Source organism: Saccopteryx bilineata, chromosome 1 (assembly GCF_036850765.1).
Source record: "Saccopteryx bilineata isolate mSacBil1 chromosome 1, mSacBil1_pri_phased_curated, whole genome shotgun sequence".
Classification (NCBI taxonomy): domain Eukaryota; kingdom Metazoa; phylum Chordata; class Mammalia; order Chiroptera; family Emballonuridae; genus Saccopteryx; species Saccopteryx bilineata.
The window spans coordinates 154,718,395-154,743,947 of NC_089490.1; the positions used below are offsets into that span (position 1 = coordinate 154,718,395).

General features: G+C 48.7%; 2 protein-coding genes across 2 annotated transcripts in view; both read right to left on the reverse strand.

Moving 5' to 3' along the window:
- Positions 1 to 1,276: 1,276 nt before the first annotated feature.
- Positions 1,277 to 6,381, reverse strand: NMRK2 (nicotinamide riboside kinase 2). Its single transcript, XM_066253376.1, has 7 exons — positions 6,243 to 6,381; positions 3,741 to 3,831; positions 3,068 to 3,116; positions 2,824 to 2,980; positions 2,317 to 2,388; positions 1,906 to 2,012; positions 1,277 to 1,621 (listed from the first exon to the last, which is right to left on the reverse strand). Exons 1-7 carry the CDS (start codon positions 6,266 to 6,268, stop codon positions 1,533 to 1,535), a joined length of 591 nt encoding a protein of 196 aa, XP_066109473.1. The 5' UTR covers positions 6,269 to 6,381; the 3' UTR covers positions 1,277 to 1,532.
- A 2,333-nt stretch (positions 6,382 to 8,714) lies between these two features.
- Positions 8,715 to 25,553, reverse strand: part of ATCAY (ATCAY kinesin light chain interacting caytaxin) — a 36,992-nt gene continuing 20,153 nt past the window's right edge. The window contains exons 7-13 of the mRNA XM_066276350.1: positions 25,123 to 25,254; positions 24,395 to 24,481; positions 17,886 to 17,984; positions 16,803 to 16,838; positions 14,858 to 14,929; positions 13,292 to 13,324; positions 8,715 to 11,149 (exon numbers count right to left, since the gene is read on the reverse strand). Of these exons, the coding sequence (XP_066132447.1) occupies positions 11,140 to 11,149; positions 13,292 to 13,324; positions 14,858 to 14,929; positions 16,803 to 16,838; positions 17,886 to 17,984; positions 24,395 to 24,481; positions 25,123 to 25,254 (469 nt within the window). The 3' untranslated portion in view covers positions 8,715 to 11,139. The remainder of the gene's footprint in view (positions 11,150 to 13,291; positions 13,325 to 14,857; positions 14,930 to 16,802; positions 16,839 to 17,885; positions 17,985 to 24,394; positions 24,482 to 25,122; positions 25,255 to 25,553) is intronic.

The window sequence follows — 25,553 nt, forward strand, 5'->3', positions numbered from 1 at the left end:
CAGTGCTGCACTCCTTTTCAAGGCTCAGTAATATCCCTTTGTGTGATAAATCATGTTCTGTTTATCCATTCATCCCCCCATGGACACTTGGGTTGTTTCCACCTTTTGGCTACTGTGAACATTCATGTGCAAGTTTTTGTTTGAACACCTTTTTTTTTTTTTTTTTTTTTTTTTACAGAGCCAGAGAGAGGGACAGATAGGGACAGACAGACAGGAACAGAGAGAGATGAGAAACATCAATCATCAGTTTTTCGTTGCGACACCTTAGTTGTTCATTGATTGCTTTCTCATATGTGCCTTAACTGTGGGGCTTCAGCAGACCGAGTAACCCCTTGTTTGAGCCAGTGACCTTGGGTCCAAGCTGGTGAGTTTTGCTCAAACCAGATGAGCCCGAGCTTAAGCTGGCGACCTCGGGGTCTTGAACCTGGGTCCTCCGCATCCCAGTCCGATGCTCTATCCACTGTGCCACCACCTGGTCAGGCTGAACACCTATTTTTAATTCCTATGAGTGGAATTACTGCAGTATCTAGTAATTAGTTCTCTTTTTCCCTCTACAGTTTTCAAATTGCACTGGCTTTGTCCAAAACTGTCTGGAATGCAGTTTTTTTGTGCTGTTCTGGGTTAAGCAGTGTGGGACAAAGGTCCATGGCTGGCCATAGGACATCACTCCCACTTCCAGGGCTCTGGTCTCCACTGGACCTTTCAGGCTCCCTAAAGCAAAGAAAACAGGGTGTATGGAGACCAGAGTTCAAATCCCAACTCCCCCAAGCCACTGACTCTCTCTGAGCCTCAGTCTCCCTTTCCTTGAAATGGGTATAAATAATAAATTGTCCCACTGAGGTTTCAGGGAGGGCTCAGGGGGGCATGGTTCCTAGGACAGAAAGTATGCCCTTTATGAGCTTCTTAGGTCATGAAAGCTTCCCAATAACCCTATACAATAGGTATTAGCTCCAACCACAGAGAAGGTGCTGGGGGTGGTGGTAGGGATGGGCCTCAGCCAAGAGCTGGGTACCCTTGGGCTTTGTTCACTTCCCAGCCCTGTGCTGGGCTATGCTGTGCCATATGTTGAAAGCTGACAGGAAATTTCCCCTCAGGGGAAACTGAGGCCCCAAGGACACCCAAGCAGTATCTGGGGTCATATAGGTATGGGTCCAACAGGTGAAGACTAACTGCCCAGAGCTCCCAATGCCACCCCCAGAGGCCTCCAATGAACCAAGGAGAGGGGATAGGAGGGTCCTTTTCAGCGCTTCAAACACAATAGGTTGAACCCCAATGGTTAAAAAAAATCAGGATCAGGTTTAATACTTAATTATTTAAGCTGCTATGAGGTTACAGTGGCATCTCAGGGCAGGATCCCAGGGCCCTGAGATGCTGAACTGTGAGTGGGGCCTCCACTCTTGCATGTACAGACATCCACAAAGGGAATGATTGTGCAGTGTCCTGCTGGGATGTTGCCAGCCCAGCCATACTGTGGCCGGAATTGTATGTGGGTCCCTCCAGTCTGGGGCTGGGCCCCTCCTCCCCCAGCCACACTAGGGGTGGTGGTTCAGGAGTGAGTTCTGAATGTCTTCCAACACCTGATGGAAAAGCTCCTCTCGGGACTTCATGCCATCCAGGTACACTGAAATCAGAAAGGCCATGGTCAAGAGTGAAACTGCTGGGCCACCAGGGCTGCCTCCAGGTGGCAGGTGGCCAGTCCACAGGGAAACAGGCAAACTGCTGGATCAGGAGGAAGCCGACTTACAGAATCAGGTTGCTGGAACAGAATAGCCTTTGGGGCCCAAAGCAAAAGGGACTGGCAGTGAGACTTGAGGAGGGACTTCTAAGTTTCCCAAATGGTCTCCATAGGGATGGGTGGGCTTGGGGTGCCCCCCGAGCCAGGCCTCATCCTACTCAGGGCCTCACCTACTTCCACGCCATTGGCCTCCATCTCTTGCTTATACTTCTGGTACATGGGCCACACGTGGCCATCAAAGAGGCCGGGGGGATCGGGGACCTTGTAGCTGCGAGTACTGGGGAGAGAGATTAGCAAGAATTAGTGATGCCCATGTTGCCCAAGGGTGTCCCATGAGCAGAAGAACCTGGGGGATGTGAACCAGGTCAGGGATCACACCACTGAGAAAGGGGGCCCAAATGAGTCAGGCGCCATTGGCTGGGGTCTGGCATTTTCACCCCCTGAACCTGGTAGATGCCTCCAGGTCCCTGGATAGAGCTTCTGGAATAGAGCAGGGGCCAGCTAAGTGCCATCTGGCGGCCAGCCTGTGGTTTCAGGGTGGCTGGTGTCCAGTGGGCAGCACTGGTTTCCTCCAGGCTCACCTCCTCCTGCGCTTGCACTCCTCATAGGGGACAGTCAGGAAGTACCGTTGGCTGTAGAAGTCCACCAGGGGCCTGGCAGGGGTGGAGGACAAGGTCAGCACCATGGGCTTCCTTCACATGGAGCAAAGGTACATAGCCCGCAGCCTTATCTCCAGGGACTTTCCTGGGTGATGAGGGCTTGGGAGGGGGTGGGATCTGGGCTGGTTAGTGTAGGGGTTCAAGGAGGGGACTAGCTTTGGTCAGTCTCCTGCTATGCCCAAGAACATCCTCACGGCAGCCTCCAGCTTGGATGGACCAAGAGAATTGCTATATCTTGCCAGGGTCACACAGAGAGCCAGGGATCCATCCCACCCTCCTGCTTTGCCTTAGAGGACTACATTCTAGAATTAGGACTCAGTTTCCCCAAGAAGCAGGGGTTTGGCCCCAGACCTCTGAGCTGAGCTCAGCTCTTCCCCCAACCCTTGGAAAGACCCAGATTGTCTGGGGTGTGAATCTGCCACCACTCACTTGTAGCTGTAGAGCAGGAAGCCTTCCAAAATGAGGATGTGGGTATCCAAGGTGTTTGGTTGGATGCTGACGCCGTGGGAACGGGCAAACTTCCGGGGGTTGCTCACCCAGGCCTGCACAGTATTCAGCATGGCCTCCATGTCCAGGGACTCCAGTACTAGGGGCAGGGAGAGCAGGTGTTGGCAGAGTCAGGGAGAGAAGAGACAGTATAGGCAGGGGGCGCGGGGCCGCCAGCCATCCTTACCATCCCACTGCTTGAAGCCGTCCTCCCCAACTGCGATTTGATCTTGGGGCTGAAATAGAGGAGCCCAAACCCTGGGCTCAGTGCCTGCCTTCCCACCTCACCACCACCTGGGGTGAGAGAATCCACCACCTGGGGTGGGCCCCTTGGCTCCTGGAGAGCCCACAGTAAGGGGCCCAGGGTCTGGCAGGGCTGCCTGTCCTGACCCTCTGCAGTTGATGTTTACAGGCTCCAAGGTGCCCGGTGGGGTCCAGGCTGGCACTGGTATACTCCCCGCCCCCACCCCATGACTCTTGGGACCAGGAGGGAAGGGACTTTGTAAGCATTGTTTCATTACCCCTCACCTTCCACAAAGCATGGAGGGCGGCTCAGAGCCCATTTTGCAGATGGAAAACTGGACATTCAGAGGGAGAAAGGGCCTGGAGGGCCATAGTGGCACTGGCCTGATGGCACTTCCCCTTTGGGAACTGTGGCGTCCTCATAAGTCCAATGGGGAGCAGGTGTCCAGTGAGAACATGCCAGGTGCATAGGAGGTGCTCACTAAATGAGAATGTCCATCCCTTGAAGGCCCAGAGTGACCCGGGAGGGGTCTGTGCCTGGCTCACATAGGCAATGGGCAGCAGAGGGCAGGGTGACCTGGCCTGGCTCCCCCCGACCCCCAGGTGAGGGCAGCCACCTTGAAAAAGTCATCCTGGTGGATCACACAGCAGTTGGGCAACACCTTGAGTAGGCTGTTGGTCAGCGTGGTCTTACCCCCGTTGGTCATGCTGTGGAGACATCATGCACATGAGGCCACCTGGCCCGGTCAAAGGGGCCCCCCAGAATCATATTCAAACATAAAAACTCAGAATTGTAAAGCCTTAGAGCTAAGAGGACATTGTTATTTGTCTAGGGTCAGAGAAGTCTGTTTAATCAGAGAAAAGGGGCAGAGAGTATGGAAACAAATATCTAACAGTCTTGGCTGGCACAGGGCCATTCTGAGCACCATGCCTCATTCCAGTATCATTGCCAACCCAGGAGGTGGGGTCAGGACCTCATTTTTGCAGATGAGGAAACCGAGGTCCAAGTATGATTCAGCCCTGGTAAGGATTTTTTATTTTTAAGATTTTTTATTTATTAATTTTTAGAGAGAAGAGAGAGAGAAAGTGGTGGGGGGGAGCGGGAAGCATCAAGTTGTAGTAGTTGCTTCTTGTATGTGCCTTGACAGGGCAAGCCCAGGATTCTGAACCCACAGCTTCAGCATTCCAGGTCAACACCTCATGCACTGCACCCCCACAGGTCGGGCAGGGCTTTCTTTTTTTTTCCCCCTTAAAGGTCAAAATGTTAAAACAAATGCAAACTGGGGGAGAACAAATATTTGCAATAGAAAAACCATCAGTGCCTGACCAGGCAGTGGCACAGTGGATAGGGCATTGGCTAGGGACACAGAGGACCCAGGTTTGAAACCCCAAGGTCACTGGCTTGAGCACAGGCTCATCTGGCTTGAGCATGGGGTCACTGGCTTGAGCCCAAAGATTGCTGGCTTGAAGCCCAAGGTCACTGGCTTGAGAAGGGGTCACCGGCTTGGCTGGAGCTCTCTGGTCAAGGCACCTATGAGAAAGCAATCAGTGAACAACTAAGGTCCCGAAGAATTGATGCTTTTTATCCCTTTCCCTTCCTGTCTGTCTCTATCTCTTCCTCACTAAAAAAGAAATAAATAAGGAAGGGAGGGAGGGAGGGAGGGAGGGAGGGAGGGAGGGAGGGAGGGAGGAAAGAAGGAAGGAAGGAAGGAAGGAAGGAAGGAAGGAAGGAAGGAAGGAAGGAAGGAAGGAAGGAAGGAAGGAAGGAAGGCCAGCAGTTCACTGTAAAACTAAAAGAGGCACTCAACTTTATGAACTGGTTGTAATCAAGAAAATTTTAAAAAGAAAAAGAAAAAAAAGCAATTGTCAAAGTAGGGTGACAAATTTATCCTGGTTACTGAGGATGTCTCTGCTTTTAGTACTGAAAGTCCCAAATCCTGGGGACCCTTCGGTACCAAGAAAACCAGGACAAGGGGTCACCCTGTGGCAGAGGGAACAAGACTCTGGACTCCTGGAGCTAACAAAGGACATAGAAGGGTAACTGGGAAATGAGTGTCCCTTTGACCTTGTTGTCCCTGTTTTAGGAATCAGAGGTAGAAAGCCAGGTATGGAATAGGGGAAAGCTGCAGCCGATTAAAAGGGCCAACAGGCCTGACCTGTGGTGGCGCAGTGGATAAACTGTCGACCTGGAAATGCTGAGGTCGCCAGTTCGAAACCCTGGGCTTGCCTGGTCAAGGCACATATGGGAGTTGATGCTTCCAGCTCCTCCCCCCCCTTCTCTCTCTCTCTCTCTCCCTCTCCTCTCTAAAAATGAATAAATAAATAAAATAAATAAAAGGGCCAACAGGAAAGGGGATCCCTGTATATTAAGGGGGGTTATGGGGAGCAATTTAGAACAGCTCTGACATTAATTTGGGTTGTTATTAAAAGGCATATCTTACACTCAACATGGCTGCAGAATTTGCAGGGCCTGGCTCAAAATAAAATGTATGGGCCTTCCTTCAAATATATTAGAAATTTAAATATGGGCTATAGCAGAATAGTAAACCAAGTTGGGAAAGGGAGCCCCGAGCAACCCCGTGGGTGGACATTCCTGTCCTCAAGCCCACCCTGCTTAGGCGAAATCGTTCCCTAGCATCATCTTAAAACAAAGTTATTGGTAATGAAATGGAGACTCCAAATCCCTTAGGAAGAGAGGCCTTTGGCAGTTGCTACACAGTCACACCATAATGCCACGCTGAGGGCCCGCCCCACCTGCCCAAGTGTCTGCATCCATGTAGGGTCTACCCCTCCAAAGACTGCCCGGACTGTTAAGAGGGTCTGTCTGAGCTTTATAAAGTCTTCTCTCCCCACTGATTTTTGGTTTTACACTGAGTATAGTGGGGAAAAGTAATTTTCATGTGGAAATTTAAAATTGGGCAATGCGCCCAGCCCGCTGTGGGCACCAAACCTCCAAGGACATAGATAGACCCCTTTCCCACACTCAGACCTTGGGCAGCAGGCCCTGTGAGCCCAGGCACCGGCAGCTGTCCATTCATTCCGCACCTTCCCCTCACGCTCCTCTGCACCTTTGTTCCCTTGCACACAGGGGCTGCCTGCCCAGAGCCCAGGCTGCTTACCCTCCAATGCCCACAATGTACTTCATCTCCACGCGAAGGGGCGGCAGGGATCACACTGGCTTGAGGACTCCCAGGCGCTCAGTTGGGCCCAACGCTGCCGCTGTGCGCGCTGCGGCCCGGTTTCATTGAGAAAACCTGGCTCCTTTATAGGCCTGGGCAGTCTGGAGGCTGCCACGAGGTAGGGGGTGTGCAGCCTATTGGCAGCGTGGCCTGCAGGGTGGGGGCACGCGCCCCCCACCTCTGCACCTGTTTCCACTGGATGGAAATAGCTCCATGTTGCCTTTTGCCTAAATTAGTCATATGCCAGCTGGGCGGGAGGGGGTGCCAGTAGATGTAGATGTCACCCCGGGTGCCTCTTCCCTACTCCAGCTCTCTTTACCCGCCCCTTCCCCACTCCTAGCCAGATTGCCCACGGGGCAGATAACACATCACACATCTTCCTTTTCTAAAAATATCTGCCCCGTGTGTCCCGTGGCCTGACCCTGACATTAAGACTGCTCCTGGTGACACTGAGGAAAGGGAACTCACCACCCCTCCACCCCCCACCCGCCCCATCATCATTTACATCAGCAGGGCCAGCCCCAGCTCCTCCCTCCCCATCTCCCCCAACCCTCCTCACCCTGTGGGAACTTCCCTTTCCAAGGGCGCTGTGCCAAGATGGGTCCAGAATGTTGAGTGCCAAGATAGCTATGCTCTGGTGACCTGGTGCCTGCCAGAAAATCTCAACGTGATACCAGGAGTCGTTCATCAGGTGCCCATGTGAGGCCTGGAGGAGTCACTGGGTTTGACCTGGTGCCTCTCAGCAGCCTGGGGATGGGATGGGGTGGGGCATGACCTTGCTGGTCCCTTCTCTGTATCCCTGGGAACCAATGGACATACTTGCCCAAGTCCAAGTCCCCCTCAGTAACATGGGGATTATACTAATTGGGCATATGCTGTTATCATCATTATTATTATTGTGATTTATAATAATAAATATATATTTGGTCTTAGTCCCAGCTCCCAGCATACAGTTGCTAAAACCCTTGTAATTTCCTAAGTGATAAGAGGGAGTATCTTTTGTTATAATATTTGGACTTTAGTCCTCAGTTCCTGAAATAGCTCCAGGGTGATAAAGATGAAAGAAGAATCTTTTGCTAATTGGAATAAGCCCTTTCAACCACACCTAAGTTTATGCTAGTGGTGTGATTTTGAAAAGGCCCTAGAACTCCAGGATGGAGGCTGGTAGCCAGGGGAACCAACATGGGGTTAGAGGACAGAGTTTTCAGGGGAAAGGGGCTGGTGATTGAGTCAATCACCAAAGGCCAACAATTGAATCAATTACACCAATGTGATGAAGCTGTCACAAAAATCTCTAAATGAAGAGGTTTGGAGAGCTTCTGGGTGGGCAAGCAGGTCCTCATGCTGGGAGGTAGTGCCTGGAGAAGGTGTGGACATGCTGAACCCCCTTCTCAAACCTTGCTCTATGCTTCCATGGGGCTGTTCCTAAATTCAATCTCTTATAAACAAATCAAAAACAACAGCAACAATCCTCCCCTCCCCGCTAATCTAGTAAGTAAACTGTTTTCCTGAGTCCTGTGAACTGCTGTAGCAAATTGTCAAATCTGAAATGGGGGGAAGCATGGGGACCCTGATTTGTAGCTGAGTGGGACAGAAGTGTGGGTAACCTGGGCACCCGCTCCTTTTGCTGGGCATCAACTGTACCAGCATTTGATGGGACAGTTGTGGGGCTGAGCCCTTAACCTGTGGAGTCTGCAATAACTCTGGCTAGTGTCAGAATTGAATTAAATTATAGGACATTCATCTGGTGTCTGCAGAGAACTGGATTGTTTGGTATGGGAAAAAGCCCCCACGTCTGGTGGCAGAAGGGTTAGTGTGAGTGTAAAGAGAAAATAGAGTTTTCCTTTTCAATAGTAATAATAATACACTTATAATAATAATTAATATAATATATAGTTATATATAAATATATAATTAATATCATTATTGTTACTATTAACTGCTGACTCGGTTTGATTCCATAAGGGATTGGGGGCAGGAAATGAACTTTAATCACAGAGAGGCAGAGTTGAAAGGGGCCTCAGGAATAACCCATTGGGGCCCCACTTTGCAGATGAGAGAAGCCACACAGGACAGGTGATGGCCCCAGGCATCCAAGGTCACCAAGGCAGAGTTGTTAAAGCTCTTTCTCTGAACCACACCCAAGACCAGTGCGGGCCACAGCCTTTGGAAATGGATAAAAGTAACAGAGCTCTGCCTGACCTGTGGTGGCGCAGTGGATAAAGCATCGACCTGGAATGCTGAGGTTGCTGGTTCAAAACCCTGGGCTTGCCTGGTCAAGGCACATATGGAAGTTGAAGCTTCCTGCTCCTCCCCCCCTTCTCTCTCTCTCTCTCTCTCTCTCTCTCTCTCCCCCCCCTCTAAAAAAATGAATAAATAAATAAAAATAATTTTTAAAAAAAGTAACAGAACTCTGTTCTTAGTTATAGTTTATTTCACATAAAAATCCCCCCAAGTTTATGGAAATGATGTTCTCACATCACAACAGTAATCATAGTGAATTGTGGGTTTTTTTTGTCTTTAAAAACCACAAAACTTGCCATGGGAAAGATGAGTGTGTGAACGCTGACTTTGGGGCAGGACTTATGATGCCCCCATGTGTTACAAGGGGAAAGAAAACCCAGTGTTCCTTTACCAGGAGTCTAGGTCCATTGCCTTTTGGCCCAAACTGCCCCACAGATCCAAATCTTTCACAAAGCCAATTTCAGAAGTCGGGTAGCAGCCTGCCTAGAGACAGTGGCCCCACTTGGACAGAACTGTGCTGCACACAGAATGTCTCACACCTGTGACAGGTGGCTGGCCTGGAAACAGCCTCCTCAGAGGTCTTTGTTCTGGAAGGGCTGCTGTGACTGAATTGGGGTCCTTGGTCTGCTTGCCTGTGGGTGGTCTGTGGTCCTGCTGTTCCACAGGGGCACGGTGGTAGGCCACGCTGAACCTGTTGGAATTCCTTGAGTGGCCAGAATCTTTAGCCTGCAAGGTCCTTCAGGGCTGAATGAGGTCAGCACCTTTGTCCATCTGTTGCCTCTGCAGGGATTTGTTATTGTCAGATGGGGTAGAATGACTTGGCTCCATTTTTTCCCCTTGCACCAGCCTGCTGGGAGTTACTGTATTCACTGGGGTGGATGCACCCCAGTCCTTTCAGGACCATTCCGATCTCAGATGAACAGAGCTGGCCACCTGAACCTGGAGTTTAGGGCCTGAGATAGAGGGGCCTTTTGAAGGGCAGCCCAGAGAGGCCCATCCACTGACCTTTGCTGCCTCAGGTTCCAGGTGATTCACCTGGGCCTAGAACAGGTTCCCTGTCCTTTATTTGACATTTGGGAAGGAGAGCAGAACTTCAATTTAAAAACTCCACAAGGCCCCCAAATGTCCTGGCCTCATGGAGCAGTGTTAGGTCCCAGAATACGCAGCCCCAAAGCAGCTCAGAAACCCAGCATTTTCCAAGGCAGGAACTGTGACGTTGGGGTAGTTGCTTGATGTGACAAAGCTCTAGGCATCCCTTTTCTGAGTACTATATGTCACTAGCTCCCTCCTGTTGTTGGGATAGCTCCAATCACAGCCCCCTGCCGTCCTAGTTCAGAAAACATTTGACATTTCCACTGAGGCTAAGAACCTCCTATTTGAAAACTGTGACATGAGGTAACCGAACCTCAATGACAGCCAGGTAAGAAGACTGCTACAAAGCCAGGAAAAGGGGCCCAGAGTGTGTTCCTGCTCAACTTTTGCTCAGATTTACAGAAATAGACTCTTAGGATTAGAGGGGGCACAGAGAACCAGTTTCTTCAAGCACTGTTCAGTCTTTTTAAAAAATACCTCCAGAGACGAGGAACTCACTGCCTCTAGGGGCGAGCTGACTGGTTTTTGGACCATGTTAGAAAAGTCTGTCTCCTTTGAATGCAGGTGGTGGAGTGTCCAGTCCACTGGGATTTATATTCCCAGGTGACCTTTGAAAGATGCAAACATCCAATACCCTGTATCTTCCTTGTTCTTGGTCTGTGTTTCCAGGATGAGCCTATTTGTGTTGGCTTTCCAGCCTCTGCTCTTGGTGGGAGCCCAAGGGGCACATCCCAACCCTGTGCTGGGAGGATTGGAGAAGTGGGGACAACTCGTTTCCTTTGGAGGTATTGATCGGCCTGCCCTGTGGCATGGCATCTGCATTAAGGGGCTTGAGAAAATTCTAGATGGAGAAAGTGTATGTGATTTTGCAACTGTAAGGTAAGGATGACTAGTGGCAGCTCTCACTTGTGCTGTGGGCTCCAACACTCCCATCAGATGTGGGTGTCATAAGAAACAAAGGGGTCCAGTCAAATGTAAAGCCGTGAGTTTGAAGGTGCCCAGGGTACAACCCTGATGAGGGGCTGAGCTTCCTGGCCAGACGCCCAGGATTGTGGGGGCCATTCTAGGAGGAAAGGCACAAGGATGAATTCCAGATCTGGCCGGGGCCGGTAGGCATCTATGGCTCCAATCTGGGCCAACTGTCAAGCAAGAGAAGGGTCTTAAACCAGGACTTTGTACAGTGGGAGGGGACTCAGGCCACCAAGGACACATGGGCTATGTCCTCTGCTTCTCTCCTCGGCTTTGAGTTTGTGAGCCTGGAAGGGGGGAGGGCTACGAACCAGATTCTTTTTCAGAATGCACTTCTATTGCATCATTTAAAAAAATGTTTTCAAGCAGCTAAAAAGGATGCTGGGTTTCAGAGATGGGTGGAGCAGATGGGCACCCTCCAAAGACTGGGGATTCGAGATGAGGTGGGGATGAGATCCAGGGCCAGAGGGCATCTGACAGAGGTTTCTTGGCATCTGGTATTTTCTTTCGTGTTCTCTGTACTCTCATCACCTTAGGACATGCTGGAGAGGGAAAAACAGGCGATGTTATTATTGCCTTTATTTGAATTTTATTTGAATTTTTATAAGAGTTTATTTGAACCAAACCAACAACATATGCTTAGGAAGCACAATTTCAAATGCTCCCTACTATTGTTTTTAAAGAAAGTGGAAAATACTGCCCCACATGCATGAAATCCAAAAGAAAGGTCTCATCTGGCTCTGGTGCACTCTCAGCAGCAAGAGTGGCACTTGCCTTTCAAGGTCTACCACCTGCCACCCGCCTTCCAGCTGTGGTTCTGAAGGGGATCTCTCTCTTGGTGTACCAGAACGACCGACCTTAGGGCTGGTATCCTCAATCAGACTGGAGGGAAACTTCAACCTATCCACCTTCCTTCCTTCCTTCCTTCCTTCCTTCCTTCCTTCCTTCCTTCCTTCCTTCCTTCCTTCCTTCCTTCCTTCCTTCCTTCCTTCCATTCATCTATTCATCCATCCATCCACCTATCCATCTATATAATCAGCTATCCAACCACTGATCTGTCTGCTCATCCATCTAACCATCATTCCATACATTTCCTTTTGCGCCTTTAATTATTTCTACCTGAGGATACCCAGGTGAGGTCTAATTCTGTTGATTATTGTATCTGCTGAGTTTTTCTCATGGTGGATGATTTCCTTGTGTTTATTTTTATTGACTGATTTTAGAGACACAGAGAGAGAAGCATTCATTTGTTGTTCCACTTAGTAGTGTATTCATTGGTTGCTTCTCACATGTTCCCTGACCAAGAATCAAACTCATAACCTTGGTGTTTTGGGATGACTCTAACCAACTGAGCTAACCAGTCAGAACCTCCTTGTGAATTTTATGTCTGTGGATGTAAACTCATCTCCAGAAGGCATGGATTGAGATGGTCTTTTCAAAAATGCAGTGAGGCCTGACCTGTGGTGGTGCAGTAAAGTGTCGGCCTGGAATGCTGAGGTCGCTGGGTCAAAACCCTGGGCTTGCCTGGTTGATGGTTCCTGCTCCTCCCCCCCTTCTTTCTTTCTCTCTCTCTCCTCTCTAAAATGAATAAATAAAATCTTTATATTAAAAAAAAACCACAGTGAGAACTTGCATCCACTCAGTATCTCCCTAGCAGTATTGGTTTAAGACTGTTTTTGATGTTGTTTTTTTCTTAGCTTGGGGGTTCCCACATCACATGGGGTAGTATTAGAACATGTGTCCAGGCCATGTTACAGGTTTGTAGGAGTGTGTGGTCAAGGATTAACCCTGCACATTCCAAAGAAATGCCTAGCTCCTGGGAGACTACCTCTGAGCTCTGGGAATGTCTTGCCTGATAAAGTGGGACCTTGGCTCATGTCAGAATATGTATGCTAACAATATAATTTAGGGTAGAGGGTACCAGCTTGACCTCTGGAGGGACTGAAGACAAAGGTCAGCCCAGAGCAGTCAGCATGCACATGTGACTGACCCCAGTAAACACCCTAGAGAGCAAGGCTCAAGTGAGCATCCCTTGTTGGTAACACTTCCTGTGTGTTGCCCACATCTTTGCTAGGAGAATTAAGGGCTGTCCTATCGCTGATCTTCACCCATATCCATCCTTTCACTATAATAAACCTTAGTTATGAGCACAGCTTACTGAGTTCTGTGAATTTTTCTAGCAAACCACTGAACCTGTGGGTGGTCTTTAGGACCCCCAACACACAACAAGGCTTTCCCTGGCATCCAGAACCGGGCAGAGACACTGAGACAGAATGTGGGCAGATGGTGCGCCCTTTGGCTGGGGTGGGCTCCACTCAGAACACTTTTTTTTTTTTGGTGACAGAGACAGAGAAAGACAGAGAGAGGGACAGATAGGGACAGACAGACAGGAAGGAAAAGAGATGAGAAGCATCAGTTCTTTATTGTGGCACCTTAGCTGTTCATTGATTGCTTTGGGGGGGGCTTCAGCAGACTGAGTGACCCCTTGCTCAAGCCAGCGACCTTGGGTTCAAGCTGGTGAGCCTTGCTCAAACCAGATGAGCCTGCACTCAAGTCAGTGACCTCGGGTTTCGAACCTGGGTCCTCCGTGTCCCAGTCCAATGCTCTATCCACTGCACCAGCACCTGGTCAGGCTTAGAACATTTTTTTTAAAAGGTTCCAAGATCACCCTGTTTCCTACGTACCTTGTTTCCTGATCTTCTGTGACCGGAGCAGACCTACGGAAAAGGAAAAGAGTCTTAACATTATTTGCCTATTTTGGGAACCTTGGCATTTGTCTATGAGCCCCATGAGGGCTGACATAGCTTCATCTTCATCTGGTGTGAAGCAAGTGTCAGCATGTGTTTGCTGCGTGACAAATAAGCCAGGACAGGCAGTCATGAGGAGACCAGTCAAGGCCCTTCACTAATGCAAAATAAAGCCACTAATGTTGCTCAGGATCCACTATGTCTGAAGAGGTCAAACATACCCACAGGGACTTGCACAAAGGTCACCTACTTCTTAGATCTTCATCTGAGAGCAGAACTTGGTCAATTGGTGGCATTAGCTGCCTGTGGTCCCTGTGCTTGGCTTGTGCTGAATACAGGGAAGAGGATGGAATGGTTACAAGATAGATCCACTGCCCTTGAGGAGCTCAAGGGTAGGAGAAGGAGAATCTGAGAAGCATCAAATGTAGGAGGCAGACCTGACAGAGACAGGAAAGTTGGGAGGGACTTCCAGAGGCGAGGGAGGGGCCAGAGCCAAGTTGCTTGTCTATACATCCCAGGGCGAAGCTGGGATGATAGATATTTGGTGTATTTAAAAAAAAAAGAAAGGGGAGGTAGGGAATGGAAGCAATTGCTTAAAGGGCATGGAGTCTCCTTCTCAGCCAATGGGATATTCTAGAACTAGAAAGAGGTATTGACAATGTGAATACACTAAACGGTGTACTTTAAAATGGTTTGTTGCATGTTGTGTAAATTTCACCTCAATTAAAAATAAGTGAGCGAGAAAAGTGCAGGAGGAGGGAAGGGCCTGGAGGCACACTGTCTGCAGATGTTCACTGACAGTGAGCACTTTTCTGTTTCCCTGTTGTCAAGTACAGAAGCCCTGGGCCCCGAAACGTGGCAAGTGCAACTGAGGAACAAACTTCTAAATTTTATTTACTCTTAATTCATTTAAATTAAAATAATGGCCTCTGCAAGTGGCCCTATGTGAGACAGCTCAGGGTGGAGGGAAAAGTGACCCCAACACTGAGCATTTATGGCGGAGTAGGCATCATGCTGGTGGTTCATACCCACGTCTGTATTTCATCATCCTGATAACATTGGGATCATGAAAACATGGTAACATTGTGGTTACTTTTATCTGATGGGCTTGGCAGTCCCTGGGTGGGGGTCAGCTCTCATCTGTGGTCACTATGTGTTTACCTGTGCTCCAGTTCCTGGGTGGGGGTCAGCTCTCATCTGTGGTCACTATGTGTTTACCTGTGCTCCAGTCCCTGGGTGGGGGTCAGCTCTCATCTGTGGTCACTATGTGTTTACCTGTGCTCCAGTCCCTGGGTGGGGGTCAGCTCTCATCTGTGGTCACTATGTGTTTACCTGTGCTCCAGTCCCTGGGTGGGGGTCAGCTCTCATCTGTGGTCACTATGTGTTTACCTGTGCTCCAGTCCCTGGGTGGGGGTCAGCTCTCATCTGTGGTCACTATGTGTTTACCTGTGCTCCAGTCCCTGGGTGGGGGTCAGCTCTCATCTGTGGTCACTATGTGTTTACCTGTGCTCCGCTGGTGCCGCCTCTGGCTTCTCTTCTGACCTGGGCAGGACGAACTCAGGCTGTGGCCTTGCGCTGGGGACAGAGAGAGGTGACTAGGGATGACAAGGTAGTATGGATGCAGGGGCTCTTGGCTCCCGTTGGCCTCTCTGGCCTGAGCCCACAGTGAGAGCAGTTTGGACAGGCTTTGCTGCCCCCAGGAACGCTGGGCCCAGAAGGGGAGAGAGAAGTGATCACCCAGGAGTTATGAAGATGAGGCAGTTGTGAGGGAGGGAACAGGAGTGGAGTCAGGGCAGGGGGACCTGAACCATGCTTTCAGAGCATTTATCTCAGCTTGTCACCCAAGAGGCACCTATGCATGTATGTCATGAATGCTGTTGCCCCCGTGCTACAGTTCCAGAAGGTGGGTGCCCTGCTTGTGTTGTGTCTCTATTCCTGTTCACAGCTAAAGCTTGAGAGGCAGGAGGAGTATAATACAGACACAGGAAGAGACACGGAGAAAGAGAGACAGAGAGACAGGGAGAGAGAGACGGGGGAGCGAGTGAGGGAGGAAGGAGGAAAGAAAAAGGGAAAGGAAAGAGGTATTACTACTTCACACCCATTACGATGGCTACTATCATAAAAATAGACAGTAACAAATAATGACAAGGATGTGGAGAAATTAGACCTCTATGCGTTACCAGTGGGAATGTAAAATGAAGCAGCCACTGTGGAAAACAGTATGATTCCCCTATATGAGGTCCCTAGAGGAGTCAGATCAATAGAGACAGAAAGTAAATGGTGGGGGCCAGGAGCTGGGGGCTAGTTAGTGTTTAGAGGGGACAGAGTTTCAGTTTAGGAAGATGAGAATGTTCTGGAGATGGATGGTGGGGATGGTTGCACAACAATGTGAGTGTACTTAATGCCACTGAGGTGTGCACTTAAAAATGGTTAAAATGGTGAATTTCACATTATGTGAATTTTCCTACAAGTAAATTATTTTTTAAATGACAGATGGAAGGAAAGAAGAAAGGGAGGGAAGAAGGAAGGAGGAAGGAAGAAAAGCTAGGACAAGAGTGAGGAAAAATTCCTGAATGGCAAGGGACGGTGAGTTCTGCCCACCCCCAGCCTCACCTCCTCCACGCTGCCCTCTGTCATTATTAAATGATGCTGTGTGAAGCTACCATATTTTTGCTCATTATACGTCTCATCTGCCAACTTCACCCCTCCTGGTCCCAGGACCCACTTTCCTCATTGGGTGAGGTGTCCCTCTCCTTTGCCAGTTAAAGAAACTTCCAGATTAGGACCCTCTCTTAGTCGCCTCTGTGTCCCTGGGTTCTAGCGCTGGACCAGGAAGTGGTACATGCTTTCTAGCCACTGAAAGCTCCAATTCTCTCACAGACTTGCTATGTGGCCGTGGGCAGGTGCCTTGCCCTCTCTGAACTTTGGATACCTTGGTTGTAAGATGCTGTTAGCATCTTGGGCCTGCCTGACTCTTGGGGGGATGTGAAAGTATTCAGGTGAATGAATAAGGGCTCCATAACTGGGTGGGACCAGCACAGTCCTGAAGATCTGTGGCACTAATGAAAATGAGCCAATAAAGTAATAAAGGGGCATGTCTGGGTCTGAAGGGTGAGTGGGGAAGCTTGTGTTCTCTCTGTGAAGGGAAAACTTAATATCACCATGATTACCACAAGCCCACCATTTTTGCCAAGGGGGCTACACTGTCCCTGATTTTTCACAATAACCTCCAAGGTCATTGTGAACTTTTTATTTGTCTCATGTCATTATGTGACTAAGGGGAAACCTGGATTTGAACTTGGGTCTGACTCCAAGTCCTTGGGAGAAGAGCACGGACTTGAGTTTGACACTGGACCTTGCTGAGCCAAAGCCACTGGCCACCTCTCACATGCAGGCCCAGCTCAGCACCAGCCCCCTCCCAGCTCTTACAGGGCCGCTCTGCACTGACCTTTCTCTCCTGGCCTTGAGCCTTTCCTCTTCATACCTGGACGAGAAGGAACAGCATGTCAGACAGCCTTCCTTTCCCTGTAGGTACACTACCCAGGTAGTTCTGAATATAAACTGGGCTTTAGAGCAGAAAGTACAGCTGGAGCTGACAGTCTGCTGGCCATTTCATGTTCCCTGCAGCTGCTTTTGAAGACTCCCACCCCCCCAGGACAGGAAATATCTGTTTCACTGGCATATTCCAGCAACTGGTGTAGATGTGACTCAGTAGACATTGTTTTGCCTGACCCAATGATTGGACAGTGCCCCATTCTAAAGCAACCCAACTCACTGATACGGGTTGATCTACACACCCCTCCATTGGGGCAAAATATTTCTGTAAAGGGCCTAAGGGTAAATATTTTCAGCTTTGCAGGCCAGTCTTGGTTGCACAACTCAATTTAATTGTAGCTTGAAAACAGCCATAAATGATCTGTTAATGTGGCTGTGTGCCAATAAAACTTTATTTATAAAAACAAGCTGTGGCGCCTGACCAGGTGGTGGCGCAGTGGATAGAGCGTTGGACTGGGATGCCGAGGACCCAGGTTCGAGACTCCAAGGTTGCCAGCTTGAGCGCGGGCTCATCTGGTTTGAGCAAAAGCTCACCAGCTTGGACCCAAGGTCACTGGCTCGAGCAAGGGGTTACTTGGTCTGCTGAAGGCCCACGGTCAAGGCACATGTGAGAAAGCAATCAATGAACAACTAAGGTGTCACAATGTGCAACGAAAAACTAATGATTGATGCTTCTCATCTCTTCGTTCCTGTCTGTCTGTCCCTCTCTCTGACTCTCTTTCTGTCTCTGTAAAAAACAACAACAAAAAAACCAAGCTGTGGGCCATGGCTTGCTGGTCCTGCTCTGTGCTAGATCTTACTAGGCCCACTGTATTCTCTAATCTCACATGTGCTTATTTCACTGATTCCTTCTGTTCTTCTGCTCTCCCACTCATGTCTGGTTCCTGGGCAGTTGTGTTAAGTTGAGTGGGATTTGAGGACCTTGGAGGCATTGTGGATGCAGGTAGGGGCGCTCACAGAACATGGGGACACTTACTGTAGCACACAGTCTGGGATCTGCACGTGTTCCATGGGGATGAGCTGCTCCAGATCTTCCAAGCTGTGCACATACTGGATCTTATTGATGAATTTGACGCTGCCAGGAGGATAAGGAGGCGTGGTTGCACAGAGCAAGGAGCAATGGCAGACAGGGAGGCACACATAACCCAATTTGAGGATGCCCCAAGCACCTTTGCTGAAATCTCCTTCCCAACCCAATGCCAGCCTCCATCCCCTGCCTCTAGTGATGTATACAAAGCAGAGACTGAGGTCTCCCCTTGCAAGAGTAGAAGAATCCTGGGCCTTGCATCTGACCCTGTTCCCTGCTAAGATGAGGCACTTGTTTAAAGGAAGCAGAGAGCCAACAGGGTCTACTAGACTCTAGGCTGTCTCCCTCCCCCCCTAAGAATTGCTCCTCTGGGTTAATTTTCCCAAGAATGCTTTCCTGGCACTCTTGTCACTGCTGGGGACACCAGTCATCATTTGGGCACAGAAAGGCAAACATGGGACTGCTGATTCACGCTCCATTCTTTTGGAATGAATGATTTCTTCCTGTCCAATCCTAGACTCAGGATGTCTGGTAGCACGCAATGATTTGTAACCGGCACATTGCTTTAAACTCATGGTTATCATTACTTTTAAAAAATTTAACTTAAACCTAATTTTGGTGATATGTAAGATCACACTTTTTTCAAGGGAAAACAATTTTTTAAACAATGAAAAAATGTAAGTTTAGAGAATATAATAGTACAATAAATAAGAAAATAACCAAGTAGCAGTAAAAAAGGTAAGGGAGTAAAATGTCTTTAAGAGTGTGTCAAGGCCCTGGCTGGTTGGCTCAGCAGTAGAGCGTCGGCCTGGCGTGCGGGGGACCTGGGTTCGATTTCCGGCCAGGGCACATAGGAGAGGCGCCCATTTGCTTCTCCACCCTGCCCCCCTCCTTCCTCTCTGTCTCTCTCTTCCCCTCCCGCAGCCAAGGCTCCATTGGAGTGGAGATGGCCCGGGCGCTGGGGATGGCTCCTTGGCCTCTGCCCCAGGCGCTGGAGTGGCTCTGGTTGCAGCAGAGCGACGCCCCGGAGGGGCAGAGCATCGCCCCCTGGTGGGCAGAGTGTCGCCCCTGGTGGGCGTGCTGGGTGGATCCCGGTCGGGCGCATGCGGGAGTCTGTCTGACTGTCTCTCCCCGTTTCCAGCTTTGGAAAAACACACACACACACACACACACACACACACACACAAAGAGTGTGTCAAGAAGTTTTATATCTTTTTTTTTCCTTTTTTTTAGAGAGACAAAAAGGGAGAAAGACAGGACGGGAGAGAGATGAGAATTATCAACTTGTAATTGGTCACTTTAGTTGTTCATTGATTGTTCCTCATATGTGCCTTGACCAGGGGCTCCAGCTGAGCCAGTGACCCCTTGCTTCAGCCAGCAACCTTGGGCTTCAAGACAGTGCCCTTTGGGTTCAAGTCAGCAAACTTGGGATCATGTCTATGATCCCATACACAAGCCGGCAACCCCACGCTCAAGCTGGCAAGCCTGCACTCAAGCCCAATGACCCCGCGCTCAAGCCAGTAACCTCGGGGTTTCAAACCAGGGACCTCAACATCCCAGGTGGACGCTCTATCCTCTGCACCACCACTGACTTGTTAGGCTATATCTATTTTTAGAGGTTAGATGAAAATTGGGCTCAAGCTTTCCAGCATCTGGCAATGTTATGCAGCTCACAGTGTCTATGAGGGAAAAAGAAAGCAGTTACTCAGCAGAGGCCAATGGTAAATGATTGGGGAATGACAGAAACATTTTCCCATGGAGAGTCACAAAGTGGCCATGTGTACTGGAATGAACTCCAACTGCTTTTATTTTAAAAATTACTTTCAGGCCTGAGCTGTGGTGGTGCAGTGGATAGAGTGTTGATCTAGAACTGAGGTCGCTGGTTTGAAGCCCTAGGCTTGCTGGGTCAAGGCACTTATGATAAGCAATCAGTGAACAACTAAAGCAAGGGTCCCCAAACTATGGCCCACAGGCCGCATGCGGCCCCCTGAGGCCATTTATCCACCCCTGCCGCACTTCCAGAAGCGGCACCTCTTTCATTGGTGGTCAGTGAGAGGAGCACATTGACCACCTCATTAGCCAGAAGGAGGCCCATAGTTCCCATTGAAATACTGGTCAGTTTGTTGATTTAAATTTACTTGTTCTTTTTTTTTTTTGTATTTTTTTTTTTTTTTGTATTTTTTCTGAAGCTAGAAACCGGGAGAGACAGTCAGACAGACTCCCGCATGCGCCGGACCAGGATCCACCCGGCATGCCCACCAGGGGGCGACGCTCTGCCCACCAGGGGGCGATGCTCTGCCCCTCCGGGGCGTCACTCTGCCACGACCAGAGCCACTCTAGCGCCTGGGGCAGAGGCCAAGGAGCCATCCCCAGCGTCCCGGCCATCTTTGCTCCAATGGAGCCTCAGCTGCGGGAGGGGAAGAGAGAGACAAAGAGGAAGGAGAGGGGGAGGGGTGGAGAAGCAGATGGGCGCTTCTCCTGTGTGCCCTGGCTGGGAATCGAACCCGGGACTTCTGCACGCCAGGCTGATGCTCTACCACTGAGCCAACCGGCCAGGGCTTTACTTGTTCTTTATTTTAAATATTGTATTTGTTCCCGTTTTGTTTTTTTACTTTAAAATAAGATATGTATGGAGAAAAGAAAGCCTCTTCAACAAATGGTGTTGGGAAAACTGGAAAGCCACATGCAAAAGAATGAAACTCGACTACAGCCTGTCCCCATGTACTAAAATTAATTCAAAATGGATCAAAGACCTAAATATAAGACCTGAAACAATAAAGTACATAGAAGAAGACATAGGTACTAAAATCATGGACCTGGGTTTTAAAGAACATTTTATGAACTTGACTCCAATGGCAAGAGAAGTGAAGGCAAAGATAAATGAATGGGACTACATCAGAATAAAAAGTTTTTGCTCAGCAAGAGAAACTGATATCAAAATAAACAGACAGCCAACTAAATGGGAAATGATATTTTCAAACAACAGCTCAGATAAGGGCCTAATATCCAAATTTTACAAAGAACTCATAAAACTCAACAACAAACAAACAATCCCATAAAAAAATGGGAAGAGGACATGAACAGACACTTCTCCCAGGAAGAGATACAAATGGCCAACAGATATATGAAAAGATGCTCAGCTTCATTAGTTATTAGAGAAATGCAAATCAAAACTACAATGAGATACCACCTCACCCCTGTTAGATTAGCTATTATCAACAAGACGGGTAATAGCAAATGTTGGAGAGGCTGTGGAGAAAAAGGAACCCTCATTCACTGTTGGTGGGACTGTAAAGTAGTACAACCATTATGGAGGAAAGTATGGTGGTTCCTCAAAAAACTGCAAATAGAACTACCTTATGACCCAGCAATCCCTCTAATGGGTATATACCCCAAAACCTCAGAAACATTGATACGTGAAGACACATGTAGCCCCATGTTCATTGCAGCACTGTTCACAGTGGCCAAGACATGGAAACAACCAAAAAGCCCTTCAATAGAAGACTGGATAAAGAAGATGTGGCACATATACACTATGGAATACTACTCAGCCATAAGAAATGATGACATCAGATCATTTACAGCAAAATGGTGGGATCTTGATAACATTATAAGGAGTGAAATAAGTAAATCAGAAAAAAACAAGAACTACATGATTCCATACATTGGTGGAACATAAAAATGAGACTAAGAAACATGGACAAGAGTGTGGTGGTTACCAGGGGTGGGGGGAGGGAGGACATGGGAGGGAGGGAGGGAGAGAGTTAGGGGGAGGGGGAGGGGCACAGAGAACTAGATAGAGGATGGCGGAGGACAATCTGAATTTGGGCGAGGGGTACGCAACATAATTTAATGACAAAATAACCTAGACATGTTTTCTTTGAATATATGTACCCTGATTTATTAATGTCATCCCATTACCATTAATAAAAATTTATTTAAAAAAAAATAAATAAAATAAGATATGTGCAGTATGCATAGGGATTTGTTCATAGTTTTTTTATATAGTCCGGCCCTCCAACGGTCTGAGGGACAGTGAACTGGCCCCCTGTGTAAAAAGTTTGGGGACCCCTGAACTAAAGTGAAGCAACTATGAGTTGATACTTCTTGTTTCCCTGCCCCTCTTCCTTTTCTCTCTGTAAAATCAATAAATAAAATCTTTAAAAAAAAAATGACTCTCAGAGCATGAGGCTTCCCTCCAGGTGGTGTGACAGAAGGGTAAAGGGCAAACAGGCAGGGAATCTCAGACAGGGCAGGAATCATGTCCCCACCTGTCTCATCAGGGCTGTTCACTCTGTACCTGACTATGTCAGGGTCCAGCAGGCTCACAGGGTGGACTGATTGGATTTATTGGCAAGGTTTTTTGTGATGCTCAGAGCTGACACCTGTTGCTCTGAGCCCTAGTCTATAAATACAGGCAAAAATCACATCCTGATGATGTGGTCATACCCACCACACCCATCACTGAAAACAGATACCCAAATCTCCACTGTGACTGTGCTCCGTCTGCCTGTGAGCTGAGCTTTCTAACTCATGTTGGGGTGGTGAGAGGGTGGCAATCAGGAGGCAGAATTCTAGTTCAGTGTGAAGCACATTCCCAACCTTTGATTAGTATGGAACACAGGGGTTTTCTTGGAGATATGACCACAGAAGCTTAGCTCGATTGCAGCTCAGAATTGGTCTCTACCTTCCTCTGCTTTTATATTTATTTTTTAAAAGACTTTTAAAAAAATATTGTATTGATTGATTTCAGAGAGAGTAGAGAGAGAGAAGGAGGGGAGAGCAGGAAGCATCAACTCATAGTAGTTGCTTCTCGTATGTGCCTTGACCGGAAAAGTCCGGGGTTTCAAACCAGTGACCTCAGCGCTCCAGGTTAATGCTTTATTCACTGCACCACCACAGGTCAGGCCACTTTCCTCAGCATTTTTTTTTTTTTGTATTTTTCTGAAGCTGGAAACAGGGAGAGACAGTCAGACTCCCGCACGCACCCGACCGGGATCCACCCGGCATGCCCACCAGGGGGCGACGCTCTGCCCACCAAGGGGCGATGCTCTGCCCCTCCGGGGCTTGCTCTGCTGCGACCAGAGCCACTCTAGCGCCTGGGGCAGAGGCCAAGGAGCCATCCCCAGCGCCCGGGGCCATCTTTGCTCCAATGGAGCCTTGGCTGTGGGAGGGGAAGAGAGAGACAGAGAGGAAGGAGAGGGGGAGGGGTGGAGAAGCAGATGGGCACTTCTCCTGTGTGCCCTGGCTGGGAATCGAACCCGGGACTTCTGCATGCCAGGTCGACGCTCTACCACTGAGCCAACCGGCCAGGGCCTTTCCTCAGCTTTTAAATTAAAAAATTCATTTTTCTTCCCTCCCTCTTCCCTTGTTTTTCTTTGAAAGCTCAAAATGAGACCCTCAAAATTTACCATGGAAATAGGAACCAAGAGTGAGCGAATAATCTGCCCTGGATGACGGGATATTGAGGACGGAATGCAGCTCTGTTAGGAGGGAATGCATGTTCATTGTTTTGCCCGGTGGGTTCATCATTAGCACAAATGATCAATAGTTAGTGTATTATTTGCCTGCTTTCACTAATATAGGAGTCTTTGAGCACAGAGCACCTGTGGTCGCCTCCTTGCGAATTGCTCATGCTGTGAGTGTCTTTTCAAGGCAAAGTGTGGCCCCGACTCTTAAACTCATCAGATTCTTAATTGAGAATATGGAAATGAACAATCTTGATTCAATTCAATGTTTGGAATGATAATAAATTAAATGTATATTCAAATTTTATGTGATTGACTAGGACATTTAAGATGCCAAATTTTGTTTTCCTTGATCTGTTTTTCCAGGTGCTTCTATATCATGCACTCGGGGGGGGGGTTATGTGTTGGTTCATTGAATTATTGGCCAGGAGTGGGTCAGACCCTCTCAGCATCCTAATGGCCCCCACACAAATTCTAGAGTGAATGGAACTCCCTTCTGGGGGGTGTGGTGGGCTAGCGACCTTGCTGTGTGACTCTGGATGAGTTCCTTGACCTTTCTGAGCCTCAGTTTCCTCATCCATGAAGAGTACATGATTATACCAGCCTCTCAGGGTTGAGAGCCAAGAATTTATGAACAGGTGTCCAACATTCCATATGGGAGAGCTATTTATTATTATTTTTCCTGTGTTTGTCCCGTAATAACAATACCTGTGATTGAAAACTGTTTAAAGCAATAATACATATTTAGCATAGAGAAGCTGAGAGCCCTGGCCAAATAGCTCAGTTGGTTAGAGCATTGTCTCAAAATGCAGAGATTGCTGGTTTGATTCCCGGTCAGGGCACATACAGGGACAGATCTATTCCTGTCTCTCTCTCTAAAATCAATAAAATAAACATAAGAGAGAGAGAAAGAAGCTTGGAAATGCAGATTAAAAAAAAAAAGACTCATAACAACCTATATGGGTAAGTGGACACAGGTCACCAGCTCACCTGATGAAAGGGCGGGAGATGGCCAACACGGTACGAATGAACCAGGATGGGTGTACGATGATTAAGGACTTCAGGTTTTTCCGTAACCTGTGTGAGAAGGCAGAGGAAGCAGAATGGCTCCTGGGGGCAAGCCCGGGGAGGGCAGAGCTCACAGGTGTTGCCTCCTTCCTACTTCCTTTGGCACCGTGATTTACATGGGGGAGGCAGAGTCCCTAGAGCTGAACACCTTGGCAGAGTTTGCAAATGGTAGAGCGTGTTCTCTCTCAGAGCCTGAGCCTTTGATTGCATGGACACGCCACCTCCTGTTTTTGGAAGCTTTTCTGGGGCACCATGGTTCTGACCACCTATGTGGTCATGTTGAATTGCACCCCCTCAATTCATATGTTGCAGCTCTAACCCCCAGGTCATCAGAATGGTACACTATTTGGAAAACAGGGTCATTGCAGATATAATGATTGCAGATGAGGTCATACCAGAGCAGGGGGGACCTCTAATACAAGATGAGTGATGTCCTTATAAGAAGAGAGTCAGGGTATATACACGCATGCAGGGGGATGCCATGTGGAAATGCAGGCATCAACAAACCAAGGGATGCCAAGGATTGCCAGTGACCACTAGAAGCTGGGAGAGCCTGAAACAGATTCTCCTCAGGGCCCCAGAGGAACCAGCCCTGCTGATAGCTCAGTGCTTGGGTCCCCTTGCCCCAGAGGTGGGCCCCACCTGCTCACCTTCTATCAATCATCTGGTAACACTTCTTCAGCCAGCTGATGCCCGGCATCCTCCTCCGGGGGGTGGCACCATTCAGGTACACAATCATGTAATCCTCTGCCACCAGGAGTTCCAAACTGCTGATGACGTACCTGATCATAGGACATAAGAGCACAGGGAACCGGAAAGAGCATCCCAGAGTTAGAAAGCCCCAGGTCCTGGGAGTGAACACCTGTGGCACTTGCCCCTTTTGCCACCCCTTGTGCCAGCCACACCTGTTCATAAATTCTTGTCTGTCATGGCACAGTCAAGGTGGGGTGGATGTAAATAACCCCAGCCCACCCTAAGTTTGTGTCAGTGGGTATAATGATTGTAGTAGTTTCTAACTTCAATTGCGCATTTACTATGTGCCATGCTTTATATGCATGACTTCACTTAATATCTCCACTAA

What these genes read in the sequence shown, in the direction of transcription:
- NMRK2 (XM_066253376.1), bottom strand. Translation starts at nt 6,268, where the DNA reads ATGAAGTACATTGTGGGCATTGGAGG. An exon ending in GAGTGCAAGCGCAGGAGGAG is followed by an intron (nt 2,013 to 2,316) that starts GTGAGCCTGGAG and finishes CTCTCTCCCCAG; the next exon opens with TACTCGCAGCTACAAGGTCC. An exon ending in GGCCAATGGCGTGGAAGTAG is followed by an intron (nt 1,622 to 1,905) that starts GTGAGGCCCTGA and finishes TTCTGATTTCAG; the next exon opens with TGTACCTGGATGGCATGAAG.